At 39.5% G+C, this 23,702-nt stretch overlaps 1 protein-coding gene across 1 annotated transcript in view; it reads left to right on the forward strand.

Annotated features, from left to right (window-relative positions):
• STK39 (serine/threonine kinase 39) overlaps positions 1-23,702 on the forward strand; it is a gene marked incomplete at its 5' end in the record, with an annotated part of 389,113 nt that overhangs the window by 266,978 nt on the left and 98,433 nt on the right. The window contains one exon of the mRNA XM_029933312.1: positions 4,327-4,452. Coding sequence (XP_029789172.1) covers positions 4,327-4,452 — 126 coding nt within the window. The remainder of the gene's footprint in view (positions 1-4,326; positions 4,453-23,702) is intronic.

The following is a 23,702-nucleotide window of genomic DNA, read 5'->3' on the forward strand; positions in this document are numbered from 1 at the left end:
GAGTATCTCAGACTGTCAGGGTGGATAATCGTCGCCATAATCACCCCTTACTTGGGCTGGTCATTTACAATCTGTGGTGTGTTTTCACACACTTAACCAGGGGAGCTGCACAATAAGGCTTGGTGTGATTTAATTCAGAGATGATTTCCTGGTCAAGAAGTGAAATTATCACAAGACTATTGCCCTTGTATTTAAAAGTGTCCTTGAAGGCACCTAGGTGGCTCAGTCAGTTGAGCGTCCAGATTCGGCTTAGGTCATGATCTCACGGTTCGTGGGTTCGAGCCCCGCGGTGGGCTCTGTGCTGACAGCTAGCTCAGAGCCTGGAGCCTGCTTTGGATTCTGTGTCTCCCTCTTTCTGACCCTCCCTTGCTTGCACTGTCTCTCTCTCTCTCTCTCAAAAATAAATAAATATTAAAAAAAAATTTTTTTTGAAAGTGTCCTTGATTATGATTCACAGTTAAGTATATTTATTGCTCTCCAAAGAATGAAATAGCCCATGCCTTTTTTATTTGACTTTGGAACCAGGTACTACTTTCGTGTATTTTTCACTTGTTCATTTCTTTTTATTCATTCCACTGATACATATGGTACAATCACGGTGCCAGGCTCCCTGTTGATTCCTGAGACACAGTTGTGAGTGAGACTGTGGAGGTTACCATCCAGCCCACTTGAGCGTGCGGTGTTGGGAGTGACCTTCCGAGAGGGGTTATCGAGTCTCCTACTTTACATAAGCAGGAGTGTTTTCTTTAGTGGTACACTAGATATTTAGCTAGCTTCTGTGCAGACTTTGACTCTTTTTCCATGGATCGCTCCTATGATGCTTCAATGCTTTGTTACGGTTCTATCTTCTTCCCTGAGATTCAGTTGCTCTTCCTGTTCTGGGCTCCCATGGGCTCAAATTCTGGCCCTTAGAGGAGATATCAGGTTCTCTGGATAAAAGTCTTCTGGAGAGCGTTTTAAAATGCATACATATTCCTGAGCCAAAGCTCCAGATACAGTTTTGGTCTAGGTACAAGAATGATATACAAGTCCATTCCCTTGTTTTTCTGAGAGCCATTTTTTTTTTTTTTAACAAGATTTGTTCCTTTTTCCTAGGCAAAACAGTCCGAGTAACCTTGCTTCTCATAATATAAGTCTATATCCTCCTCACAATTCTGGTTGTTCACCTTTATTGACGTGTAGCCTGTACCTGCTTTTGTTACTTTTTTCTTCATGGCTCTGGGTGGTTTTATCCTAAGTTTGTGGCTTAGATCCCAGTCCTATATGATCTTAATGAAGAAAGGGTTCTACATTCAAATAAGCTAAGACACAATGCTTAGTGACCATCTATATGTACACACACACACACACACACACACACACACACACATACTTTATTTTGTAAATCGCAAGGAATATGAACATATTAAAGTTTCCAGTATGTCCTATAGGGAATGAATGTAACTTGGTTCACTCTAAAGCCCATTTGACCTCAGAACTTTGTTCATGGAGTTGTTTTCTAGTTTAATGTTGTAGCACCCATATGTAAATGCAGGCTCCAGTTGTGGCCTTAGCAGGCTGGGATACAGTAGCAGGATTATATGATTTTTCTTTCCTGTTTATAATCAGTATTTCTCCTAAATCAGCATAAATTTTCATGCTTTTTGAAATAGCTGTGCACTTCGGTGACAGATCTAGCATGACCTAACAGCCAAACAAAAGCTCTGATTTTGTTTTTCCCTTTTGGAAGGCTGTCAAGCCTAATTGGAAGTGCATCTTGTGTTTTCAAACTCACTCGGTATGTCTTAACATTTGTCACTGTAATCGTGAACCTGTTGGGTTTTGACCATTGCTTGTCCTCCCCGCCCCATGCATTTCACTCATGATTGTCAGTGTGTCATATTAGTTATCATGTTGGAGTACATGTCATTTGCCAGTCTGATGAACCAGTCTTTACATCTTTATCCACAGCATTGATTTTACATGTTCAACAGTTTAAGTAGAACAGTCATCTGGCATCTGTTAGAAACCACTCACTTTCTGCATGGCTTTCAATAATTAGCTAGTATTTTTTGTTATAGTTGCTTAACCAGAAACAAATCCTATTGACTTTACTGCTTTTTACAGAGGGATATATTAAGAAGATCCATTTAAATCTGTTACTGAAATTAGAGCTATCAATGATTTTTTTTTCTGAATCTAACCACCTAGGAACACTTTGAAAAATAGAAATGAATTATATTTTCTTGTTTTAGATTTTAGTATGACTTTTGGTGGATATATGTTCAGGCCTAGTTGTATACATTATTTTCTCTAAATGTATTCAAGGTAATTGACCAGTTTTGTTTTTGTTTCCACATTTGAGAACTCATGAATCTTTCAAAATATACAGTTGATCTCCTCTCAGGGCAATCCCTGTACTTTGAGAAATAACCTTTTATAGTTAAAAGTTAAATGCTGAGGAACCTCCACACTGTTTTCCAGAGCGGCTGCACCAGTTTACATTCCCACCAACAGTGCAGGAAGGTGCCCGTCTCTCCACACCCTCGCCAGCATCTATAGTCTCTTGATTTGTTCATTTTAGCCACTCTGACTGGTGTGAGGTGGTATCTCAGTGTGGTTTTGATTTGTGTTTCCCTGATGATGATTGATGTTGAGCATCGTTTCACGAAACCAATTTGACAATAAACTATTTAAAAAAAAAAGAAAGAAAAAATATACAATACTCCAGTGGATTTTCTATTGTATTGGGAAAATTACCAGAAATGATAATAGCAATTATAGGTACTACTTTGAAAAATAAACGGTATTTATTTTATAGATATGTTTTTCCTACCTATTTTGGATATGAGGATAGTAATGCCTAAATTAATTTTCAATAAAACAATTGTAAAGTGTTAAAAAAAAAAAGTTAAATGCTGTTAAGTTTCTGTGGTCACCCTGTGCTGACGTGAATGTAAGCAGCACATACACATATTCTTTCTGTATTTCTTGAGCAACTGCTCCATGCACAGCATTGTGTTACAATGGGGAAACAAAACAAAAGACAAATTCCTTGCCCTCTAGGAACTTACATTCTAGAGGCAGGGAGAGGAAATGTTCAAATATCCATATTACGTACATGATGTCAGGTTCTCTAAATGAAAATCTATATCTGGAAGATAGAAAGTAATGGGGTGCTAGCCTATAGAAAGGAAAGCATATGAGTTTTCTATTACTGTGTAACAGATTACCACAAATTGAGTGACTTAAAACAACACCCATTTATTATCTCAGTTTCTGTAGGTCAGATGTCTGGGCGCAGCTTAGATGGGCTCTCTGCTCTGTCTCACAAGACTGCAATTAAGTCATTCTCATCTGGAGCTCAAGGTCTTTTTCCAGTTAATTTGAGAATTGGCAGAATTCAGTTCCTGACAGCTATGGACTGAGGTCCTTGGATTCTGTACAGGCTACCCACTCCACACAAGTTCATGGTACAACTTTGCCTTTTTCAAGGGCAGGAGGAAACCATCTCCCCTCCCCTTCAAGAGCTCAATCCCTCTGTTAAAGGTGTTTCACCTGATTAAGCCCATCCCATCTAAGTTAATGTCCCTTTAGATTAAGTCAGAATCAACTGCTTTGAAACTCTAATTATATCTGCAAAATCCCTTTACTTTTGCTATATCACATAACTTAATCATGGGAGTGACAGCCCATTGTATTTAAAGGTCTTGGTCAGACCCATTGAAGAGGATTATGCAGGGCCTGTACACCAGGGGACAGCGGTATTGGAGAGTAGCATAGAGTTCTGCCTACCACAAAAGGGCTTTCTAAATTAAGTAGTGTTTGAGCATATACCTGGCAGATGTCAAGAATCAAGCCATGAGATAGTTTGCAGGAAGAGAGTTCCAGGCAGAGCAAACAGTGATGGCAAAGATGCTAAGTAGGAAGCATGTTATAAGCAATTATAAAAAGAGCCAGGGAAATAGTGTGGCCAGAGGGGTAGGTGAGCAGGCTAGAGAGTTAGCAGGGTCTGAATCATGTAGGGCCTTGGAGCCTGTGGTGAAGACTTTGGACTTTACTGTTAATGGGTGGGAAATCATTGGAGGCTTGCGAGCCTGAGTTAGATTTTATTTTATTTTACTTTATTTTGTTTTTAATGTTTATTTTTGAGAGAGAGAGGAGGGGAGAGGCAGAGAGAGGGAGATAGATGATCCCAAGCAGGCTCTGTGCTGTCAGTGAAAAGCCCCCTCTGGGATTCAAACTCACAAACTGTGAGATCATGAACTGAGCTGAAGTCAGACACTTAACCAACTGAGCCACCCAGGTGCCCCTGAGCCACATTTTAAAACAAGCATGGTGATTGAGTTACAGGCAACAGACCATACAGAGACTATTTAGGATGGAAGCAGAGAGCCCATGGATAGCCAATGGCAGTGATGTAAAGAGTGATGATATGACCTGGGCCAGAGTGAAGAGTAATGGAGGTGGCAAGTAAGTATTGAATTCTGGAGAGACAGGTGAGCACTCAAAGGTTACTCAAAGCTTGGGCCTGAAAATATGGACAAATGAAGGGAAAGAGAGTTGGAGTTGCAAGTTTGAGTGGAATCAAGAATTCAATGCCAGAAGTACTCAATTTGAGTTGTCTAGTGGATATCTCTGTGTGATGTCAAATAGGCATTTGACTGGATGAGTCTAGATTTCAAAGGAGATTTTGTTCTGGGCTCAAGATACTAATCTGGGAACTATTGGCACATATGGTATTTAAAGCTGTGAAGTTGGATGAGATCACCCAGGGAGTGGGTGAAGATAGAGAAGTAGGTGTCACATGTGTGAGGAGCAGTCAACAGACTGATAAGGACAGGCTGGTGCGGTAGAGGAGAGAATGGTGGTCCTTATAAACCGAACAGAAGAAATGGCTCAAGAAGGGGTGATAAACTACAACAGTTGCTATTATAGATCAAGTAAAATGGGAACTAAGAATTTGCATATATGGCAAAATGGAGCACATTCTTGACCTTGGCAAGAGTTGTTTCAGTGGCGTCTTGGGGACAAAAGCCTGTCTGAATTAGATTTGGGATGGCGTGGCAAGAGAGAACACCAGAAAGCAAGTACAGATTACTTGTTAGTATAGACGTTTCTTAACAGAAAGTTACTATACAGGCGAACAAAGAAATGGGGTGGTAGCCCAATGAAAATATGTAGTGAAGGGAGGTTTTTTTTTTTTTTAAATTTTTAAATGTTTATCTGTTTTTAAGAGAGAGAGTGAACAGGGGAGGTGCAGAGAGACAGGGAGACACAGAATCTGAAGCAGGCGCCAGGCTCTGAGCCATTAGCACAGAGCCCAATGGCGGGGCTTGAACCCACAAACCACGAGATCATGACCTGAGCCAAAATTGGATGCTTAACTGACTGGGCCACCGAGGCATCCCTGGGAGTTGTTTTTTTAAAAAGGCATTGTTTATAAGTTAATGGGAATGATCCAGTAGAGAAGGAAACGAAGGAAACATGGAATGAGAGAGACAATGTTCTAAGACTGGTGTCCTCAGATGGGTAGGAAGGGCTGATAACTAGGCATCCATGTAGATATCAGCCTTAGTCAGGAGTATGGAGAGGTCACCTGCTGGACAGCACAGCCATGATGGCAGAAGGGTGGGCAGATGAGCAAGGTGGTTGGTATGTGGATACGGGAAAGTAGAAGTCTTTTGTTGTTTATATTTTCTCAGTAAAATAAGGAGTGTGATCCGTTGAAAGTGAGGAAGGAAAAGATGTTTGGGGTTTGAGAGATGAAGGAAATCATTGTGTAGGAGATTTGGAATGTAAATTTACCTGGGAAATGTATAATGGGCAGGATGCACCAGTAATCTCTTGAAGTTAGTGATTGTGACTTTCAGGTGGAGCTGGTTGCTTGATCCCTGAGATGAACTAATTCTTGATGTCCCATGATATAACTCTGTGTGCATGTGTGTGTGGTTATAATTGACACAGAAACACAGCATTTAGCAACATTCATAGAGGAGTCTGTTTAAGAATCACTGTTAAATCATAAACAAATATGGGTCATGGAGTCCCCCTCAGTGATCTGCACACAAGGTGGCAGTCACCTGCCCTCCTCTCATGCCGCCAGCCAGCACTCCCTTATATGTCCACTTCCTTCTCTTAGAAACCTCCAAAGGTACATGCTCCTCAAGAATCAAAGCCCTGACACCCGGTGTTCGTCCCCATCATACAATTTCTTCATTCCTTGTTCCCCATTTGAAATATACTCGAGATCATTTGTCCCTTCCATGTGCCCCAATAAACTACCTCCTAAACCAGCCCGTATTAAGGGAAGATGGAAAGATTGTTCTAGCCAGTGTTTATTTGATTAGAAAATCCACGTCTTCTTTTGTACCTCTCTCATTCCTTTCCACGTCAAGAATCTGATGTGTGTACATACATGTAAATAAACACATATAGCAAAAATATACCCTCACTCTGCTTTTGCAAATCACTGGTCTAGACCACGTGCAGCTGTCAGGTACTGGGAAATAGTATGCTTGTCCCTCCTTTTTCCCTGTGGCCATCTGGGCATAACATTTATGTTTACTGTGCTCCACAAGCTAGTGGGTAGAGACATGAATTCAAACGGGCCTTTCATCAGTCCTTACCTAATGCCATATGGGTAACTGCCCTCTTAGTGCTTGGAAAAGGTCATTCTGACTTTCTTTGTGACATAGCACTTCATAGATTTACCTGCCAGGAATGTGGTTTCTTCCTCCCTCCTCGTACCCCTAGTTCCAAGATGCCAGGTGAGCCTCCCCTTTAGAAGTCGGAAACTGGGAAATATTTTACTTTTCAAAATGTCACATTCTATAACAAAAGACAAATACATAATAGCTGCAAGTAATATATTTGTTTCTCCATTATTCATTTCTGGTAATCATAGGCAAAAAGCTGAAAAGGCAAAGACTAATTTCTTCCTTGAAAAAATATACTATTGCTTTTATCTTATTCTTAAAACTGACCTGTTATTATAAATCTAGAGAAAAGCAATTAGACCTTAGGTCTCAATGTTAAATGCTGGAGATAGTGAAAATGTAGATTTTTCTTTTTCCTTTTGTGTACTTTTATGCAAATGTTTTCTTGCCAGCTGTAATATATGTATATCATATATACATATGTGTATATCATATTATACATGCATGTATTATATGTGTATGTTATATAGATATATGTATGTGCATATATCACACACACACGTATAATGTATATACATACATATGTATAATGTCATCTGTGTTATTGAAAAACTTATCAAGGTACAACATAAGGAAATCTGTTTTTTTTAATTAAAAAATTTTTTTCTTTTATCTCTGAGAGACAGAGTGTGAGCAGGGGAGGGTCAGAAAGAGAGGGAGAGACAGAATCCGAAGACAGGCTCTAGCCTCTGAGCTAGCTATTAGCACAGACCCCGACACATGGCTCGAACCCACTAACCATGAGATCATGTCAAACTGAAGTCAGACGCTTAACCAACTGAGCCACCCAGGCGCCCCAATATAAGGAAATCTTAAAGACATCTTGGAGAAAAATGTTAAGTGAGCCATCTCATAATTTATATACTGTCAAGAGATGGTATGATAATTTCTGATTTGAGTTGAATATTGTACAAATATTTTGCCATTGGTATATTTTTCATAAAATAGAATAGTCATGTATTTGACATAAACATGTGTTTTTGAGAACCAGGCTCAGTGATTTGGAAAAATGATAAACTTATCAGTTAAATTGTTCATTCCTTTGTGTCAGATGCTGTTCATACTTTGACAGCTCAGTCCTATGGATTACAGTTAAAGCGTTGTTGAAGGTGACTGTGACAGTTGTCATACATAGATGCTCTGGCATGGTTTACTCATCAATTTGCTCATAATGAATTTCCCTTGTTACTAGGTGGCAGTATCATTAGACCTTGATGGGCCAATTAAATACCCCAGACTAACAAAACTGCTTCCCTGCTTGTAGGGAAAGATGATCTCTAGAGTAGGATATTTATTGTAAAAAAATTGCTTAGTGTAACAATATTGCTTAATTTGACCTAATATTTTAATCTCTATTAGAAGGTGAACTTAGCTATTGGTATAGACTTATTAGTAAACCATAATTTCATAAAGATGAAGCTGATAAACACAATGTTGATCACTATTTTAACATCAGTATGTCTGAATTTGAATTCCACATTATCATCATTCAGGAGGAATTAGAATTCTTAAATGGTTCTCTAGCCTGTAAAATTGTGTTAATTGCATAATTTTTACTAGTTAAGTGGATGGGAAGCTTGATTAATTTTCCCCAAAAGGTTAAATAGTGTGTGTATAGTGTTCAGTTGTGGCATTGCTCCCCGCCCCCCAACAAACTGCTTATTTATGACTTTCTTTGTGCAAGGCTTTGTTGAAAATCCAAAGATGAATAAGACAGGGATTCTGCACTCAAAGAGCTTACCATGTAGGCGGAGAGATCAGACCCTGCTCAAATGACTCTAACACAAGGTAGAGAGTAATAAAGGCAGTAAGAAGATAGATGAAAAGAAGAGCTATGGGCAGTTAAAGGAAGGTGAAAGCCCTATTGTTGAATGTTATCTTTGGGTTACTTGTTCCCGTGGTAACCAGTGTTTATTTATTTTTTTTAACATCCAGATTTTGAGAGGAGTAATGGTTAGGTTGAGTCCAGGGGCAGTGTTAGGCTGTGGTCTTCTGTAAAGGCCTTAACAGACTTAAATTATTTCTGACATGACTGCATTTGTTGTTCAGCAGAATGGTATGTATTATTATGTTGGGCACCTAGTTATTAGAAATATAGTCATTTACTATTAAAATATTTGGCATTTTACTTATTTGTTTTGAATGTTCTCTTTTGGTAAATTCCTTAGAGAACTGTAGTTACTGCTGTACTTCTTAGCTTTATTGTCAGTGAGATCCTTCACAAAGATGAAGATCCTACTGTGTGCCAGGCACTGAGCACTCTGTATGCTTGTCTTGGTTATCATCATAAAACCTCCACAACATCAGTCCTGCCGCTACTGACATTTCACAGATGAGGAGATGAAGGCTAAATTCATGGAGGCAATTTGTCCAATACGACACATCTCAGAAGAAGCAGACCCGGCTGTGAACCGAGGACTGTTTAACAGTCTTTCACTGGTCTCTGCTCTTCTCCACTTGACCCAATGGCCATGCTCTATTCACTTATATTTTGAGTGCAATAAGAAACTCATGTGCTGTTAGAATTGTTTATATTCACCTGTCTTCTCATGTAAATATTTTTTAAATAATGTTTCCTGATTAACTCATCATTAAATGTTGCAACAGGAGTATCTGAAAAATATTTTAGAAATGATGATGCAAATAGCAGTTTTATAATTTTAAAAGCACTGTCACATCACATGCCTATTTTCATTTTTCCTTTTTTCCTGTGTTTGCTCTCCACCGATGAAAAAGAGAGATGGGAGATGTTAAGTAACTTCCTGCTGTCACAGAGCTAGTGCATGCAGGCTGGAGAAGGGGTCTTCTGGTGTTAATCTGGTGATTTGGTGTGATGTAGGATGTAGGCCTTTGGCATATGTGAAATTTTTCTGATGGTAAACATGCTAAAGGAAGGAAGATTTATATTGAGAAAAAATTCATAATATAAGGAAAGCAAAGTAGAAGAATTAAAACCAATCGTGGGGAGAAAGTAGCCTGAGGAGTTAAGGCGGCAGAGCAGCATGGAGACCCTGAGCTTGCCTCGTCCCTGAAATGCAGCTAGATCAGCACCAAGCCATTTTGCACACCTAAGAAATTGATCTGACGATTCACATAACAATCTGCATAACCTGAGCCACAGAACTCAGCAGGTACGCAGTATGGAGAGGTAAACCAGGGGAGAGAAAAGCTGCCAAGGATAGGGAGCTACTTTTGTGGAGAGAGGAAAGAGAAAGGAGGAGAATGAAGCACATCAGGAGAGTGCAGGAAAAACACGCTCCCCCAAAAGTGCAAGAGAGAAAGAGTGAAAACACTCACAGGGGATTGAACAAGAAATCTGTCCCCCAAACCATTGATGGATGGGAGGAAAGGAGAGGGTTTCAATACCAACTGGAATTCGATAAACAGCAGAGCACAGTGTCTGAAGTTTCAGGAGCTCAATGCCTGGTGGTGTTCTGGTGAGGAAGTAGAGTGAATCCCCAGGAGCAGGTGGTGGGGCCTGAGGGGTCTGTGTGCCATATGGGAAGAAGTGGCTACCCTTCTTGGAGAGCATCGGGTAGAGGTCATACAGCCTCCCCAAAGGCAAAGGTCCTAGAAGACCCCAGAGAGCAGCCACATTTGCTGGTATTGGGACAAAGACACCAGAGTATCGTAAAACCTGACCATGGCAGTATGTTGTGGTTTGTCATAATCTCTGAACTTGTGTTGCTATGTGATTGCGTGAACGTTTTCTGGGGGGAAGCCAACGCCTAACCATTGTTCAGCAAGACCCTCCCCCAGAGAGTCAGCACAGGTTCAAGTCACAGAAGTCTCTAAAGTGTAGGATTTTGAAACATAACCCCATCTGAGATAAAACTCTGGATGGAGGTTTTACCTGGCAAGGCAAATGGCTTAGACATGGACACGGGGAGTGGAGGGAGGCCTAAGACAAAGGAGGGGTGCTTGATCATGAGTGCTTGATCAAGAGCGAAAGAGCATGGTACAAGACTTAAAGAAATTAGTGACTTATTATAAAAGAATGACATCTAAATCATAGGAGTCCCAGAAGATGAAGAGATAAAAAGGGGCAGAAGGTTTATGTGAACAAATTATAGTGGAAAACTTAGCTAATCTGGGAAAAGACATGGACATCAAAATCCAAGAAACACAGAGAACTCCCTTTACATGGAACAAAAACCAACCCATCATCAAGGCATATCATAGTCAAATTCACAAAATAACACAAAGAATTATGAAAGCAGCAAGGGATAAGAAGTCCTTAACCTATAAGAGAAGACAGATCAGATTTGCATTAGACCTATCCATAGAAACTTGGCAGGCCAGAAGGAGTGGCAGGGTATATTCAACATTCTGAATTGGAAGAATATGCAGCCAACAGTTTATTTAGCAAGGCTGTCTTTCAGAATAGAAGATATAAAGAGATTCCAAAACAAACGAAAACTAAAGGAGTTCATGATCACTAAACTAACTCTGCAAGAGATTTTAAAGAAGACTCTTTGAATGGAGAAGAGACAAAACAGGAAAAAAAAAACCCTCAAAAGCAATGAAGACTAGAAAGGACCAGAGAACATCACCAGAAACATCAACTCTACAGGCAGCACAATGGCACTAAATTCATATCTTTCAGTACTCACTCTAAATGTCAATGGACTAAATGCTCAAAGGACACAGGGTATGAGAATGAATAAGAAAACAAAACACATTTAGATGCTGCTTACCAGAAACCCATTTTAGATCTAAAGACACCTGCAAATTAAAAGTATGGGGATGGAGAGCCATCTATCATGATAATGGTTGTCAAAAGAAACCTGGGTAGCCAGCTTATATCAGACAAACCAGATTTTAAAATAAAGACTGTAGTAAGAGATGAAGAAGGGCTTTCTATCATAATTAAGGGGTCTATCCACCAAGATCTAACAGTTAGAAATGTTTATGCCCCCAATGTGGAAACAACGAAATGTATAAATCAGTTAACTACAAACATAAACGTATTGAGAATAATACTATAATTGTAAGAGACTTCAACATTACGCTTACAGCAATGGACAGATCATCTAAGCAGAAAATCAACAAGGAACAGATGGCTTTGAATGACACAGTAGACCAGAAAGATTTAACAGATTTTTCAGAACATTTCATCCTAAAGCAGCAGAATACACATTCTTCTCGAGTGCACATGGAACATTCTCCGGAACAGATCATATCAATACTGGGTTACAGATCAGCCGTCAATAAATACAAAATGATTGAGATCATTCCTTGCATATTTTCAGACCACAAAGCTATGAAACTCAACATCAACCACAAGAAAAAAATTGGAAAGACCACGATTATTTGGAGATTAAAGAACACATCCTACTAAAGAATGAATGGGTTAACCAAGAAATTAAAAAGGAAATTTGGAAATTAAATAGTATAAAGAGGCAATGAAAATGAAAACACGACAGCCCAAAACCTCTGGGATGCAGCAAAGGCCATCATAAGATGGTAGTATATAGCAATCTACCCCTTCCTAAAGAAAGAAGAAAGGTCTCAAATACACAACCTAACCTTACAACTATAAAAGAGCTGGAAAAAGAACAACAAATAAAGATTAGAGCAGAAATCAATGATACTGAAATAAAACAAAAATTGTAGAACAGATCAACAAAACCAGGAGCTGGTTCTTTGAAAGAATTAACAAAATTGATAAACCCCTAGCCAGATTGATCAAAAAGAAAAAGGAAGGGACCCAAATAAGTTAATTCACAAATGAAAGAAGAAAGATCACAACCAACACCGCAACAATACAAACAGTAATAAAAGACTATTATTAGCAATTATATACCAACAAACTGGGCAATCTGGAGGAAATGAACATATTCCTAGAAACATATAACTTATCAAAACTGTAACGGGAAGAAGTAGAAAATCTGAATAGACTCATAACCAGTAAGGAAATTGAATCAGTAATCAAAAATCCCCCAACAAACAAGAGTCTAGGGCCAGGTGGCTTTCCAGGGGGAATTCTACCAAATTTTAAAGAAGAGTTAATACCTATTCTTTTGAAGCTTTTCCAAAAAAATAGAAATGGAAAGAAAACTTCCATACTCATTTTATGAGTCCAGCATTACCTTGATTCCAAAACCAAAGACAGTAAAAGGGAGAACTACAGACCACTTTCCCTGATGAACATAGATGCAAATTCTCTCAAAAAGATACTAGCAAACCAGATCCAGCAATATGTTAGAAGAATTATTCACCATGATCAAGTGGGATATATTCCCTGGGATGCAGGGCTGGTTCAATATCTACAAATCAATCAATGTGATACATCACATTAATAAACGAAAGGGTACAAACCACATGATCCTCTCAATAGATGCTAAAAAAGCATTTGACAAAATACAGCATCCCTTCTTGATAAAAATTCTCAAGAAAGTAGGGTAGAAAGATCATACCTCAAGATCATAAAGGCCATATACAAAAGACCCACCGCTAATACCACCTCAATGGGGAAAAACTCAGAGCTTTGCCTCTAAAGTCAGGAACATGACAAGGATGTCCACTCACCTCTGTTATTCAACATAGTGTTGAAAGTCCTGGCCTCAGCAAACAGACAACATGAAGAAATAAAATCCAGATCAGCATGGAGGAAGTCAAACTTTCCCTCTTTGCAGATGACATGGTACTTTATGTGGAAAACCCAAAAGATTCCACAAAAAAAAACCAAACCTGCCAGAACTGATAGATGAATTCAGCAAAGTTGCAGGATATAAAATTGATGTACAGAAATCAGTTGCATTTCTATACACCAATAATGAAGCAGTAGAAAGAGAAGAAATCAATCCCATTTACAATTGCACCAAAACCCATAAAGTACCTAGGAATAAGCCTAACAAAAGAGGTGAAAAGTCTATACACTGAAAACTATAGAAAGTTTACAAAAGAAATTGAAGAAGACACCAAAAAAAATGGAAAAACATTCCATGTTCATGAACTGGAAGAACAAATATTGTTAAAATGTCAACACTACCCAAAGCAATCTACGTATTCATTGCAATCCCTATAAAACTAACACTAGCATTCTTCACAGAACAAACAGTCCTAGAATTTGCATGGAACCAGAAAAGAGCCTGAATAGCCAAAGCAGTCCTGAAAAAGAAAACCAAAGCTGGAGGCATTCTTCAAGCTGTATTACAAAGCTGTAATCACCAAGATAGTATGCTACTGGCACAAAAACAGGTACACAGATCAATGAATAGAATAAAGAATTCAGAAGTGGACCCAGAAACTTATGGCCAACTAATCTTTGACAAAGCAGAAAAGAATAGCCAAGGAAATAGAGACAGTCTCCTCAGCAAGTGGTGCTGGGAAAACTGGACAGCAACATGCAGAAGAATGAACCTGGACCACTTTCTTACACCATACACAAAAATGAACTCAAAGGTGATGAAAGACCTATACATAAGACAGGAAGCCATCAAAATCCTAGAGGAAAAGAAAGGCAACAACCTCTTTGACCTCGGCCACAGTAACTTCTTGCTTGACATGTCTCCAGAGGCAAGGGGAACAAAAGCAAAAATGAACTATTGAGACCTCATCAAGACAAAAAGCTTCTGCACAGTAAAAACTAAAAGGCAACTAATGGAATGGGAGAAGATACTGGCAAATGACATAGCGGATAAATGGTTACTATCCAAGGTCTGTAAACAACTTACCAAACTAAACACCTAAAAAACAAATAATCCAGTGAAGAAATGGGCAAAAGACATGATTAGATACTTTTCCAAAGAAGATATCCAGATAGCTAGCAGACACATGAAAAGCTGTTCAATATCACTCATCATCAGGCAAAAAACAATCAAAACTACAATGAGATACCACCTCACACCTGTCAAAATGTCTAAAACTAACGACATAGGCAACAACAGATGTTGGCAAGGATGCAAGAAAGAGGAGCCTTTTTCCACTGCTGATGGGAATGCAAACTGGTACAGCCACTCTGGAAAACAGTATGGAGGTTCCTGAAAAGATTAAAAATAAAATACTCTATGACTCAGCAATTGTTCATCTAGGTATTTATCCCTAGGATAAATACTGTTTTGTGCTGTTTTGAAGGGGCACATGAAGCCCGATGTTTATAGCAGCACTATCAACAATACATTATGAAAAGAGCCCAAGTGTCCATCAACTGTTAATGAATAAAGAAGATATGGGGGTGTGTGTGTGTGCGTGTGTGTGTGTGTGCGCGCACACTCACAGTGGAATACTCCTCGGATGAAAAAGAATGAAATCTTGCCATTTGCAACCATGTGCATGGAACTAGGAGGTATTATGCTAAGCAAAAAATCAGAGAAAGACAACTATCATATGATTTCACACATATATGGAATTTAAGATACAAAATATATGAACATAAGGGAAGGGAAGCAAAAATAATATAAAACAGAGGGAGGCAGACAATAAGAGACTCTTAAATACAGAGAACAAACTCAGAGTTCCTAGCAGGGTGTTGGGTAGGAGAATGGGCTAAATGGTTGAGAGGCATTAACCATTTACAGGAGAAACCTAATGAAGGACCAGGGGAAGGGGAAGAGGGAAAGATAGTTGGGGAGAGAGGGACTTGAAACTTGAGAGACTATTGAATACTAAAAATGAACTGAGGGTTGAAGGGGGATGGGAGGAAAAGAGGTGGTGGTGATGGAGGAGGGCACTTGTGGGGAAGAGCACTGGGTGTTGTATGGAAACTAATTTGACAATAAACTACTTAAAGAAAATAAAAAAATAGGGGTGCCTGGGTGGCTCCATTGGTTAAACATCCAGCTGCGGCTCAGGTCATGATCTCATGGTTTCTGGGTTCAATCCCCACATCAGGCTCTGTGCTGACAGCTAGCTCAGAGCCTGGAGCCTGCTTCAGATTGTGTCTCCCTCTCTTTCTGACCCTCTGTTCCTCGCACTGTCTCTCCCTATCTCTCAAAAATAAATTTAAAAAAAGTAAAAAAAAATTCAAACATTCATGGTGAGATAAAATCACCTTCTGGGGGGACAGTGGAGTAAGAAGATGTTTGTGAATGCAAAGATGTCTTCGCCGAAGCCAGGTCCCGGCCCGCTCCTCCGGCGTGGCGTTAGGAGGTAGGAGGTACCTGTCTCGTCTGCCTGGACCGGCAGGGCAAGAAACAGGGCAAGAATCCTCGTGGGTTCTTTTCCTGAGGGAGGGAGAGAAAGGGCAGGAAAGGGGGCGCAGAGAGTGAAGACAGCACACGGAATCCGATCAAGCCTCTCTCTTTATTCTTCTTCCTCTCCTTCCTAATTCTTTCCAGAAAACACTCTATCTTATATATGGTTTGGGGTGGGGAACTGACCCGGGTTGGTTGCCAGGTAACAGAGTCAAATGAATATAAGAGAAAGGGGAAAAACTGAAAACGAAACTCCAAACTCCAGACACAGCATCAAAGGGAAGCGCACAGACTAGCGTCTGCAGCTGGGGAGGGGAAGCTTAGCGCTGAATAATCCAAAATGCGGCTTGATCTTTTGTGCACCTTGGCCATTCTACGTCTGGCCCAGGATGACCCTCGCCAAAATCTTGGACCAGGAAATGGCACTCTCCAGCCTCCAGATGTAATCTTGTTTTTTGGTTGCTCCCTGGAGAGCGATATATCCTTGCCTGAGGCAGCCAAAAGCTTGGTGGCTCCCAACACAAAGACTTTCAGGAATAGAGAATGTAAGAATTCTTTGTTTTTGAGTGGTAAATGGTTATATTAGAAATATAGAAAATCAAAAGAAAATAAAGAATAAGAAAACCATTTACAGTCTTACTACCCAGGGATACATCATTAACTTCTTAATGAATATTCTAGACTTTTTTTTCTGCACTTATGTTAATGTAGACTTAAAATGTCCATACAATATTTTTAAAATTTAGTTTCACTTAACAGTGTTTTAAAATGTGCTTTATTTGGCAGTATCTTTATTATCTTTCCATATCAATGAATATAAAATTACTCCATCCTTTTAAGTGGCTGTCTTTATATTTTGACTGAATGTGCCAAAACATATTACTTAAAATGTATTATTTGACATTTACAGAGTTCCCAGTTTTTTTGGTATGACAGCATCTAAAAACAAAAAGGATGTTTGAAAACTGCCCAGTAGAAAACAAATGTTTTTCAGCATCGATTTTTGACCTTGGTGGTACGCTCTCAGACTTTGAGAAACCTGGACATATCTAACTGAGTAAGCCTGATGTCAAAGCACATGAGGATTAGAGGGGCTGGCGTGGCTCTTGCTCAGTGGAGGATGTCACTATCTATGTAGCTGCCGACACTGCGTTCCTACTCTGTTAGGGTTGAGTTCTTAGAGCAGGGTTTTTTAAACTAAGGCACTGCACTGGGAAGCCACACGAATGATTCCTGAGTATAATGTGCTCGCCAACATCAGATCACAAACATATGTTTGCATTTTGCAGCCATTCCTTTAGGTTTTCCTTCTGGCGCAGATTTTATAGGAAATTCTCGACCGTTGGCTGTGAACGCCCTGGGGTTAGAGGAAGTGGCATGTGTGGGACACAACTGTTGGAGGAGATGAGAGATTGCCTTGATGCTTTTAGAGCCTTCCACAATGCCCAGCATGTGATGGACTCTTGGTGGATGTGTGTTACACAAGTGCCGACTGAATGGCACTAAACCAAAGTCATGTCTCACAAACTTTTAATATCAAGATGCCTCATGAGATGTTTTTTGCAGCTCTTTATTTTCGACGTTATAGTGGAAATGTGTACAAAAAATACTTCTTTATTCGGTTTCCTCTATAAAAATTCCCAAGCAAGGTACTACTTAGAATCTCTGTATTTCACTTTTAAACATACACGTGACTTCATGCATGAGCACTGTGAGACAGTTTCCGTGGCAGAGACATACAAGAAGTCCTGCTGAGCAAGGACCCTTACAGGAGCATTCGCTGCCCTTCCCGTATACTCAGTTTGGATTACTTCTAGGGTTGTCACCAGTATCCGTTGGCTGTACCTGCCTCCACGTCTCAGGACCAAGTCTCAATGTGTGAGTTTTGTTTTGTTTTTAGTGTTTATTTTTATTTTTGAGAGAGCACGAGTGGAGTAGGAATAGAGAGAGGGGGAGACACAGAATCTTAAACAGGCTGCAGCTCCCGGCTGTCAGCACAGAGCCCGACGTGGGGCTCAAACCCATGGACCATAGATCATGACCTGAGTTGAAGTCAGATGCTTAACTGACTGAGCTACCCAGGCTCCCCTCAATGTGTGAGTTTTGAAGTGTCAGTGTGATATGCTACTTCTTCAGGCCCCTCTCTGGGAGAAAGTTCCCTAGTTAGAGAGTCTTCCTGGCGCTTATAGACAGCTTACAGGTAGAAGTTCCGTGCTTCTGTGGAGCTTACCCGTAACTTTAGCTCTGGTGCAGCATGTTTGCAGGGGAGCCCTCCCCAGCTTCTGAGACGTGCAGCACCGTATCCCATGCCCTGTCACTGTCAGTACCAGGAGTGGAGCCCCATTATCAGCCCGCCAAGGGGGAGCCTCCTTTCTTCCCTCTCCTTAAGAGTTCCTCATGCTCTGGCCAGCAGTCCATCCTCTTTGCTGGGCCAATTGCTTGGGTACATTTCAGAGACTTTCACATTTTCCCTGAACTCCTGCTTCTTTCTTGTGAGCTTTTTAATGTCATTGAACAGGGAAGCAAGGAGAGAAAATGTCTCAAATGTAGTGGGTACCTTAAAAAGCTTTGGTGGCATTTAAGTCAATGTTAATTACTTGATACCTTGGTTGAAATTTTAACAAACGCCCTCGTATTTTAAGTTATCCTTTCTGTCACTATGCAGAGGCTGTCTCTCTCGTCCTTTTTTATATTCCGCCCTTCCTAGCTGCTGATGAGGTAACCTGCTGCTCTTAGCATTCTAAAAATTCTCCTCTCCCGTGTTCTTGGGGAAGGTTGTCTCTTAGGACTTGTCCTCTTGATCAGAGCTGAATAATTCTGAGGACTGTTTGCAAAGTTATTTCAGTTCTCAGTTACCATATCCCTGGAGATAATGAGTGGTAAGATTTCTTCCTGGAAATGTTGAGTCTTAGAAAGGTAACAAGCTTATTGAAGTTTGGGAGCTTTCTTCATATGAACTTTTCTTTCCCCACTGAAACCGGAGTCCCTAGAATATACTTGAAATTTTATTTTGCAGTTCTCAGAGTGCTACAAAGTTCACTGGTTGGTCTTTGTATTAGTTCTCTATTGCTGCTATAACAAATTACCACAAACCTAGTGGCTTAAAACAGCACTAATTATTTTCCAGTTCGGTAAGTGAGCAGTCTAACACAGGCCTCAGTGGCCTAAAATCAAGGTGTTCTCAGGGCTGTGGGCCTTTCTGGAGGCTCTAGAGGAGAGTCTGTTTCGTTGACTTTTTTTTTTTTTAAGAATTTATTTTTTTAGAGAAATTTTAGTTCCACAGTAATATTAGAAGGAAACGAGAGAAGTTTCCTCTGCTCCTGACCCCGCATACACACAGCTTCCTCCACTACCCACATGCCCCAACAGAGCGGTACATTTGTGACAGTCTGTGAACCTACACCAACACGTCATTATCACCCAAAGCCCTTGGTTTACATTTATGGCTCACTTTTGGTGTGGTACATTCTGTGGGGTTGAACACGTTTATAATGACCCGTCTCTACCGTTGTGGTATCAGACAGAGTATTTTCATTGCCCTAAAATCCTCTGGGATTTTCTGCCCTGCCCTATCTCTGGCATCCACTGATATTTTTACTGCCTCCATAGTTTTGCTTTGCCCGGAATGTGGTATGTTTGGAGTCATACAGTACATAGCCTTTTCAGACTGGATTCTCTTCAGCTAGGAATAATACACATTGTATGCGCCACAGTTTGTTTATCCATTCACCTACTGAAAGACATCTTGGTTGTTTCTAAGTTTTGGCAATTATGGCTAATGCTGTTATAAATATCCATGTGCAGGCTTTTGTGTAGACATAAATTTCCAGTTCTTTTGGATAACACCAAACAGTATAGTTGATGGATTGTATTGTAAAAATATGTTTGGTTTTGTAGGAAAAAAAACAAAGCCGAACTGCTTTCCAATGTGGCTGTACCATTTTGCATTGCCACGGCAATGAATGAGAATTCCTGTTGCCCTATATTCTTATCAGCATTTTGGCCATTCTTATAGGTATATAGTGATATCTTGTTTTAATTTTCATTACTGATGGCATTTGTTGTGGGGCTTCTTTTCATATGCTATTTGCCATCAGTGTATCTTCTTTGATGAGGATTCTGTTAAAGTCTTTGGTCCATTTTTCTTTTCCTTTGTTTTCTTATTGAATTTTTCTAACTTCTTTGTATATTTTGGACAACAGTCCTTTATCAGATAGATCTTTTCCAATTGTTTCATTCTCTTGACATTGTTTTTCACAGAGCAGAAGTTTTTGAGTTAGTGAAGTCTAGTTTATCTTATCATAATTCTTTTATGAGCTATATCTTTGCTATTGTATCTAAAAAGGCATCTTTGTATCCAAGATCATCTACATTTTCTCCTAGGAGTTTTATAGTTTTGCATTTTGCATTTAGGTCTGTGATCCATTTTGAGTTAATTTTTGTGAAGGATGTAAGGTCTATGTCTAGACTCACTTTTTAGCATATGGATGTCCCACTGTCCCAGCACCATTTATGGAAAAGATCTTTGCTCCATTCTGTTGTCTTTGCTCCTTTGTCAAAAATCAAATGACCACATTTACAGAGTATATTCTTGGGCTCTCTCTTCTTTCTATTAATCTTTTTTTTTTTCCGTTCTTCCATGACTACCACAATGTCATGATTACAGTAGTTTTATAGTAAGTCTTGAAGCTGGGTAGTGTCAGTCCCTCAACTTTGGTTTTCAATTCTGGCTGAGTCTTTTGCCTCCATGTAAATTTTAGAATCAGTTTGCAGATATCTACAAAATAAGTTACTGGAGTTTTGATTGGGATTATGGATCATATTGGGAAGAACCAATATCTTGAAAACCTGGAGTCTTCACGAACATAGGATATCTTTCATTTATTTAGGTCTTTGAGTTCTTTCTTCAGAATTTTGTAGTTTTCCTCATGTGGATCTTGTACATACTTTGTTGAATTTATACCTGAGTGTTCTATTTTTAAGGGGGTGCTAATGTAAATGGTATTGTGTTTTTAATATCAAGTTATATCTCTTTTCTGGTACATGGAAAAGCAGTTGACTTTTGTGTATAAACTTTGTATTCTATAACTTTTCAAAAATTACTTATTATCTATTCTTTTGAATTTTCTACATTAGATAATGTCATGTGGGAAGAAGAATATTTTTTAAGAAAAAGGTTTTTTTAACTAATGCCCACTGGGGAAAAATTTAATGTTTATTTTTGAGGGAGGGAAGGGGAAAGAGAGAGAGAGCGCGCAAGCGAGTGAGAGATTGGAGCATGTGAGCAGGGGAGGGGCTGAAAGAAAGGGGAACAGAGGATCTTGGAGCCTGCTCTGCACTGACAGTAGAGAATCCGATGCAGGGCTCAAGCTCACAGACCATGAGATTATGACTTGAGCTGGATTTGGATGCTTAACTGACTGACCAATCTGGGTGGCCCAGAAAAAGTTTTGTTATTTTCCAGTCTCTATACTTTTATTTCCTTTCCCTATTGCATTAACACTTCCAGTAGGATTTTGAAAAGAAGTAGTGAGAAGGGACATCCTTGGCTTGTATCTGATCTTGTGAGAAAGCTTTGTGTTTCTCACCATTAAGTATGATTTAGCTTTAGGTTTCTCATAGATATTCTTTATCAAGTTCAGGAAGTTCCCCTCTATTCCTAGTGTACTGAGAGTTTTTATCATGAAGGGGTATTGGATTTTCTCAAATGATCTTTCTGCATCTACTGATATGATCATGTGACTTTTCTTTTTAGCTTCTGGACTTGACGGATTATATTATTTGAATTTTGAATGTTGAACCAACCAACCTTGCATACCTAGGATAAATCCCATTTGGTCATGGTATATAATTATTTTTGTGCTTTGTTATATTTACTTTGCTAATATTTTGTTGGAATTTTTGCTTCTTTGTTAATCAGAAATATTGGTCTATGGTTTTCTTATATCTATGGTTCTGGTATTAGGATAATGCTGGCCTCATAGAATGGGTTAGGAGGTGATCTCTTAGTTTTTATCCACCAAAAAAGGTTGTTAGGGGCGCCTGGGTGGCTCAGTTGGTTAAGTAACCTGGTTTCAGCTGAGGTCATGATCTCACAGTTTGTGAGTTCAAGCCTTGAGTCAGGCTCTGTAAGCACAGAGCCTGCTAGGGATTCTCTCTTCCTCTCTCTTTGTCCTTCCTTAGCTCTCTCTCTCTCAAAAGAAATAAACCTTTTTTAAAGAGGTTATAGAGATTGGTATAATTTATTCCTTGAATGTTTGGTAGAATCCATCAATGAACTTATCCAGGACTGGTTCTTTCTGCTATGGAAGGTAATTAGTTATTCATTCAACTTCTTTAGTAGACATAAAAGCCCATTCAGATTGTTCCTTCTTGTATAAGTTTTGGCAGATTGCATTGTCAAGGAATTGGTTCATCTCATTTAGGTTATCAAATTCATGAGCATTGAATTGTTCCTATGTTATTCCTAGGTTGTCCTTTTAATGTCTTGGGCTCTACAGTGATACCCCTTATTTCATATCTGATCTTAGTAGTTTGTGTCCTCTCCCTTTTTCTTAGTTAACTTGGCAGGAAGCTTATTAATTTTGATCTTTTCAAACAACCAGCTTTTGGTTTTGTTGATTTTTCTGTATTGATTTCCCATTTTAAATTTCATGTCTGGTTCTGGTATTTGCTCCATCTCTTCAAATTGTGTTGTTTGCTTTTTGATATGCCCTGTAATTTTTTTCTTCGATGCCAGACATCATGTCTTAAGTTAAAGGAACTGCTGTAAATAGGCCTTTAGTAATGTGGTTGTGAGGTGGGGGAGGGGGAGTGTTCCACAATCCCATGTAGGTCTCAGTCTTGTAGTGAGTCTGTGCCTCCAGATTGTGAACTTCATGAGTTTCCATTTTTCATTCCTTCTCCTTAGGTGGGGCAGGATGGCCAGAGCATAGCATTGGCTATTTCTCTTCTTCTAGGTCAGCTAAGCTCTGATAACCCCAGCAGGTTTGGCTCTGGTTAACTGGTCCCCTGAGGGCAGTCTTTGTTGAGAACAAAATGCTCTGGTGCATTTCAGAATGGCTCCTTTTCATCTCCCCCTGAAGCATGAGGGGATTTTTCTCTGATAATTATTGTTGGAACCTGAATAAAGCTCCTGGAGCTCCCTAATCTTATAATATTGTGGGCTCTCTTATGATTGTGTTCCCCTGGTCTTTTTAACTCTCATACTTGTCTACACTGAGCCTCTAGCCTCAATTACAGTTAAGATTTTCTTACCCCCATGTTGGTTTCCATGTTGGTTTCCATGTTGCTGAGTCTCTGCTCCAGTTGCCTTTTTCTCTGATCTTGGGAGCAGTGTTTTCACTATGTCTTTTCCTCTCTTAAGGTAGAAGAGTTGATTTTTCAGTTTCAGCTTTTTACTTGTTCTGATGCAGTGGTAACTTTTAAGCACATTTTATTGTGGAACTAGGAACTGGAAATGTTCCCTTGCCTTTTCCAGCTTCTAAAGGCTAGCCTCATTTCCTCAGCCCCTGGCCCCCTTACTCGTGTGCAGAACCAGCAACTTTACATCCCTCTGATCCTGCTTCTGTCCTAACATGTCTCTCTGACCACAATGAGGAAAGTTCTCTACTTTTAAGTACTCATGTAATTGAGAATGGACCCATTTGCAAGGTCCATTGGTCATGTAAACTCTAACATGTTCTTGGATTCCTGAGATTAAGCCATAGGCATCTTTGGGTGGTTGTTATTCTGATTACTGACTGCATTCTTGAATATTGGTGATAGTAAAGAAAGATTTTTATGTATCTCTCTTTAGCTCATGGTATATAATTTCTTTTCTGATTTTTATTAAGCTTTCTTTCTGGTCCTACATTTCTTAGTATTA

This window comes from Suricata suricatta, chromosome 3, assembly GCF_006229205.1.
Source record: "Suricata suricatta isolate VVHF042 chromosome 3, meerkat_22Aug2017_6uvM2_HiC, whole genome shotgun sequence".
Lineage (NCBI taxonomy): Eukaryota > Metazoa > Chordata > Mammalia > Carnivora > Herpestidae > Suricata > Suricata suricatta.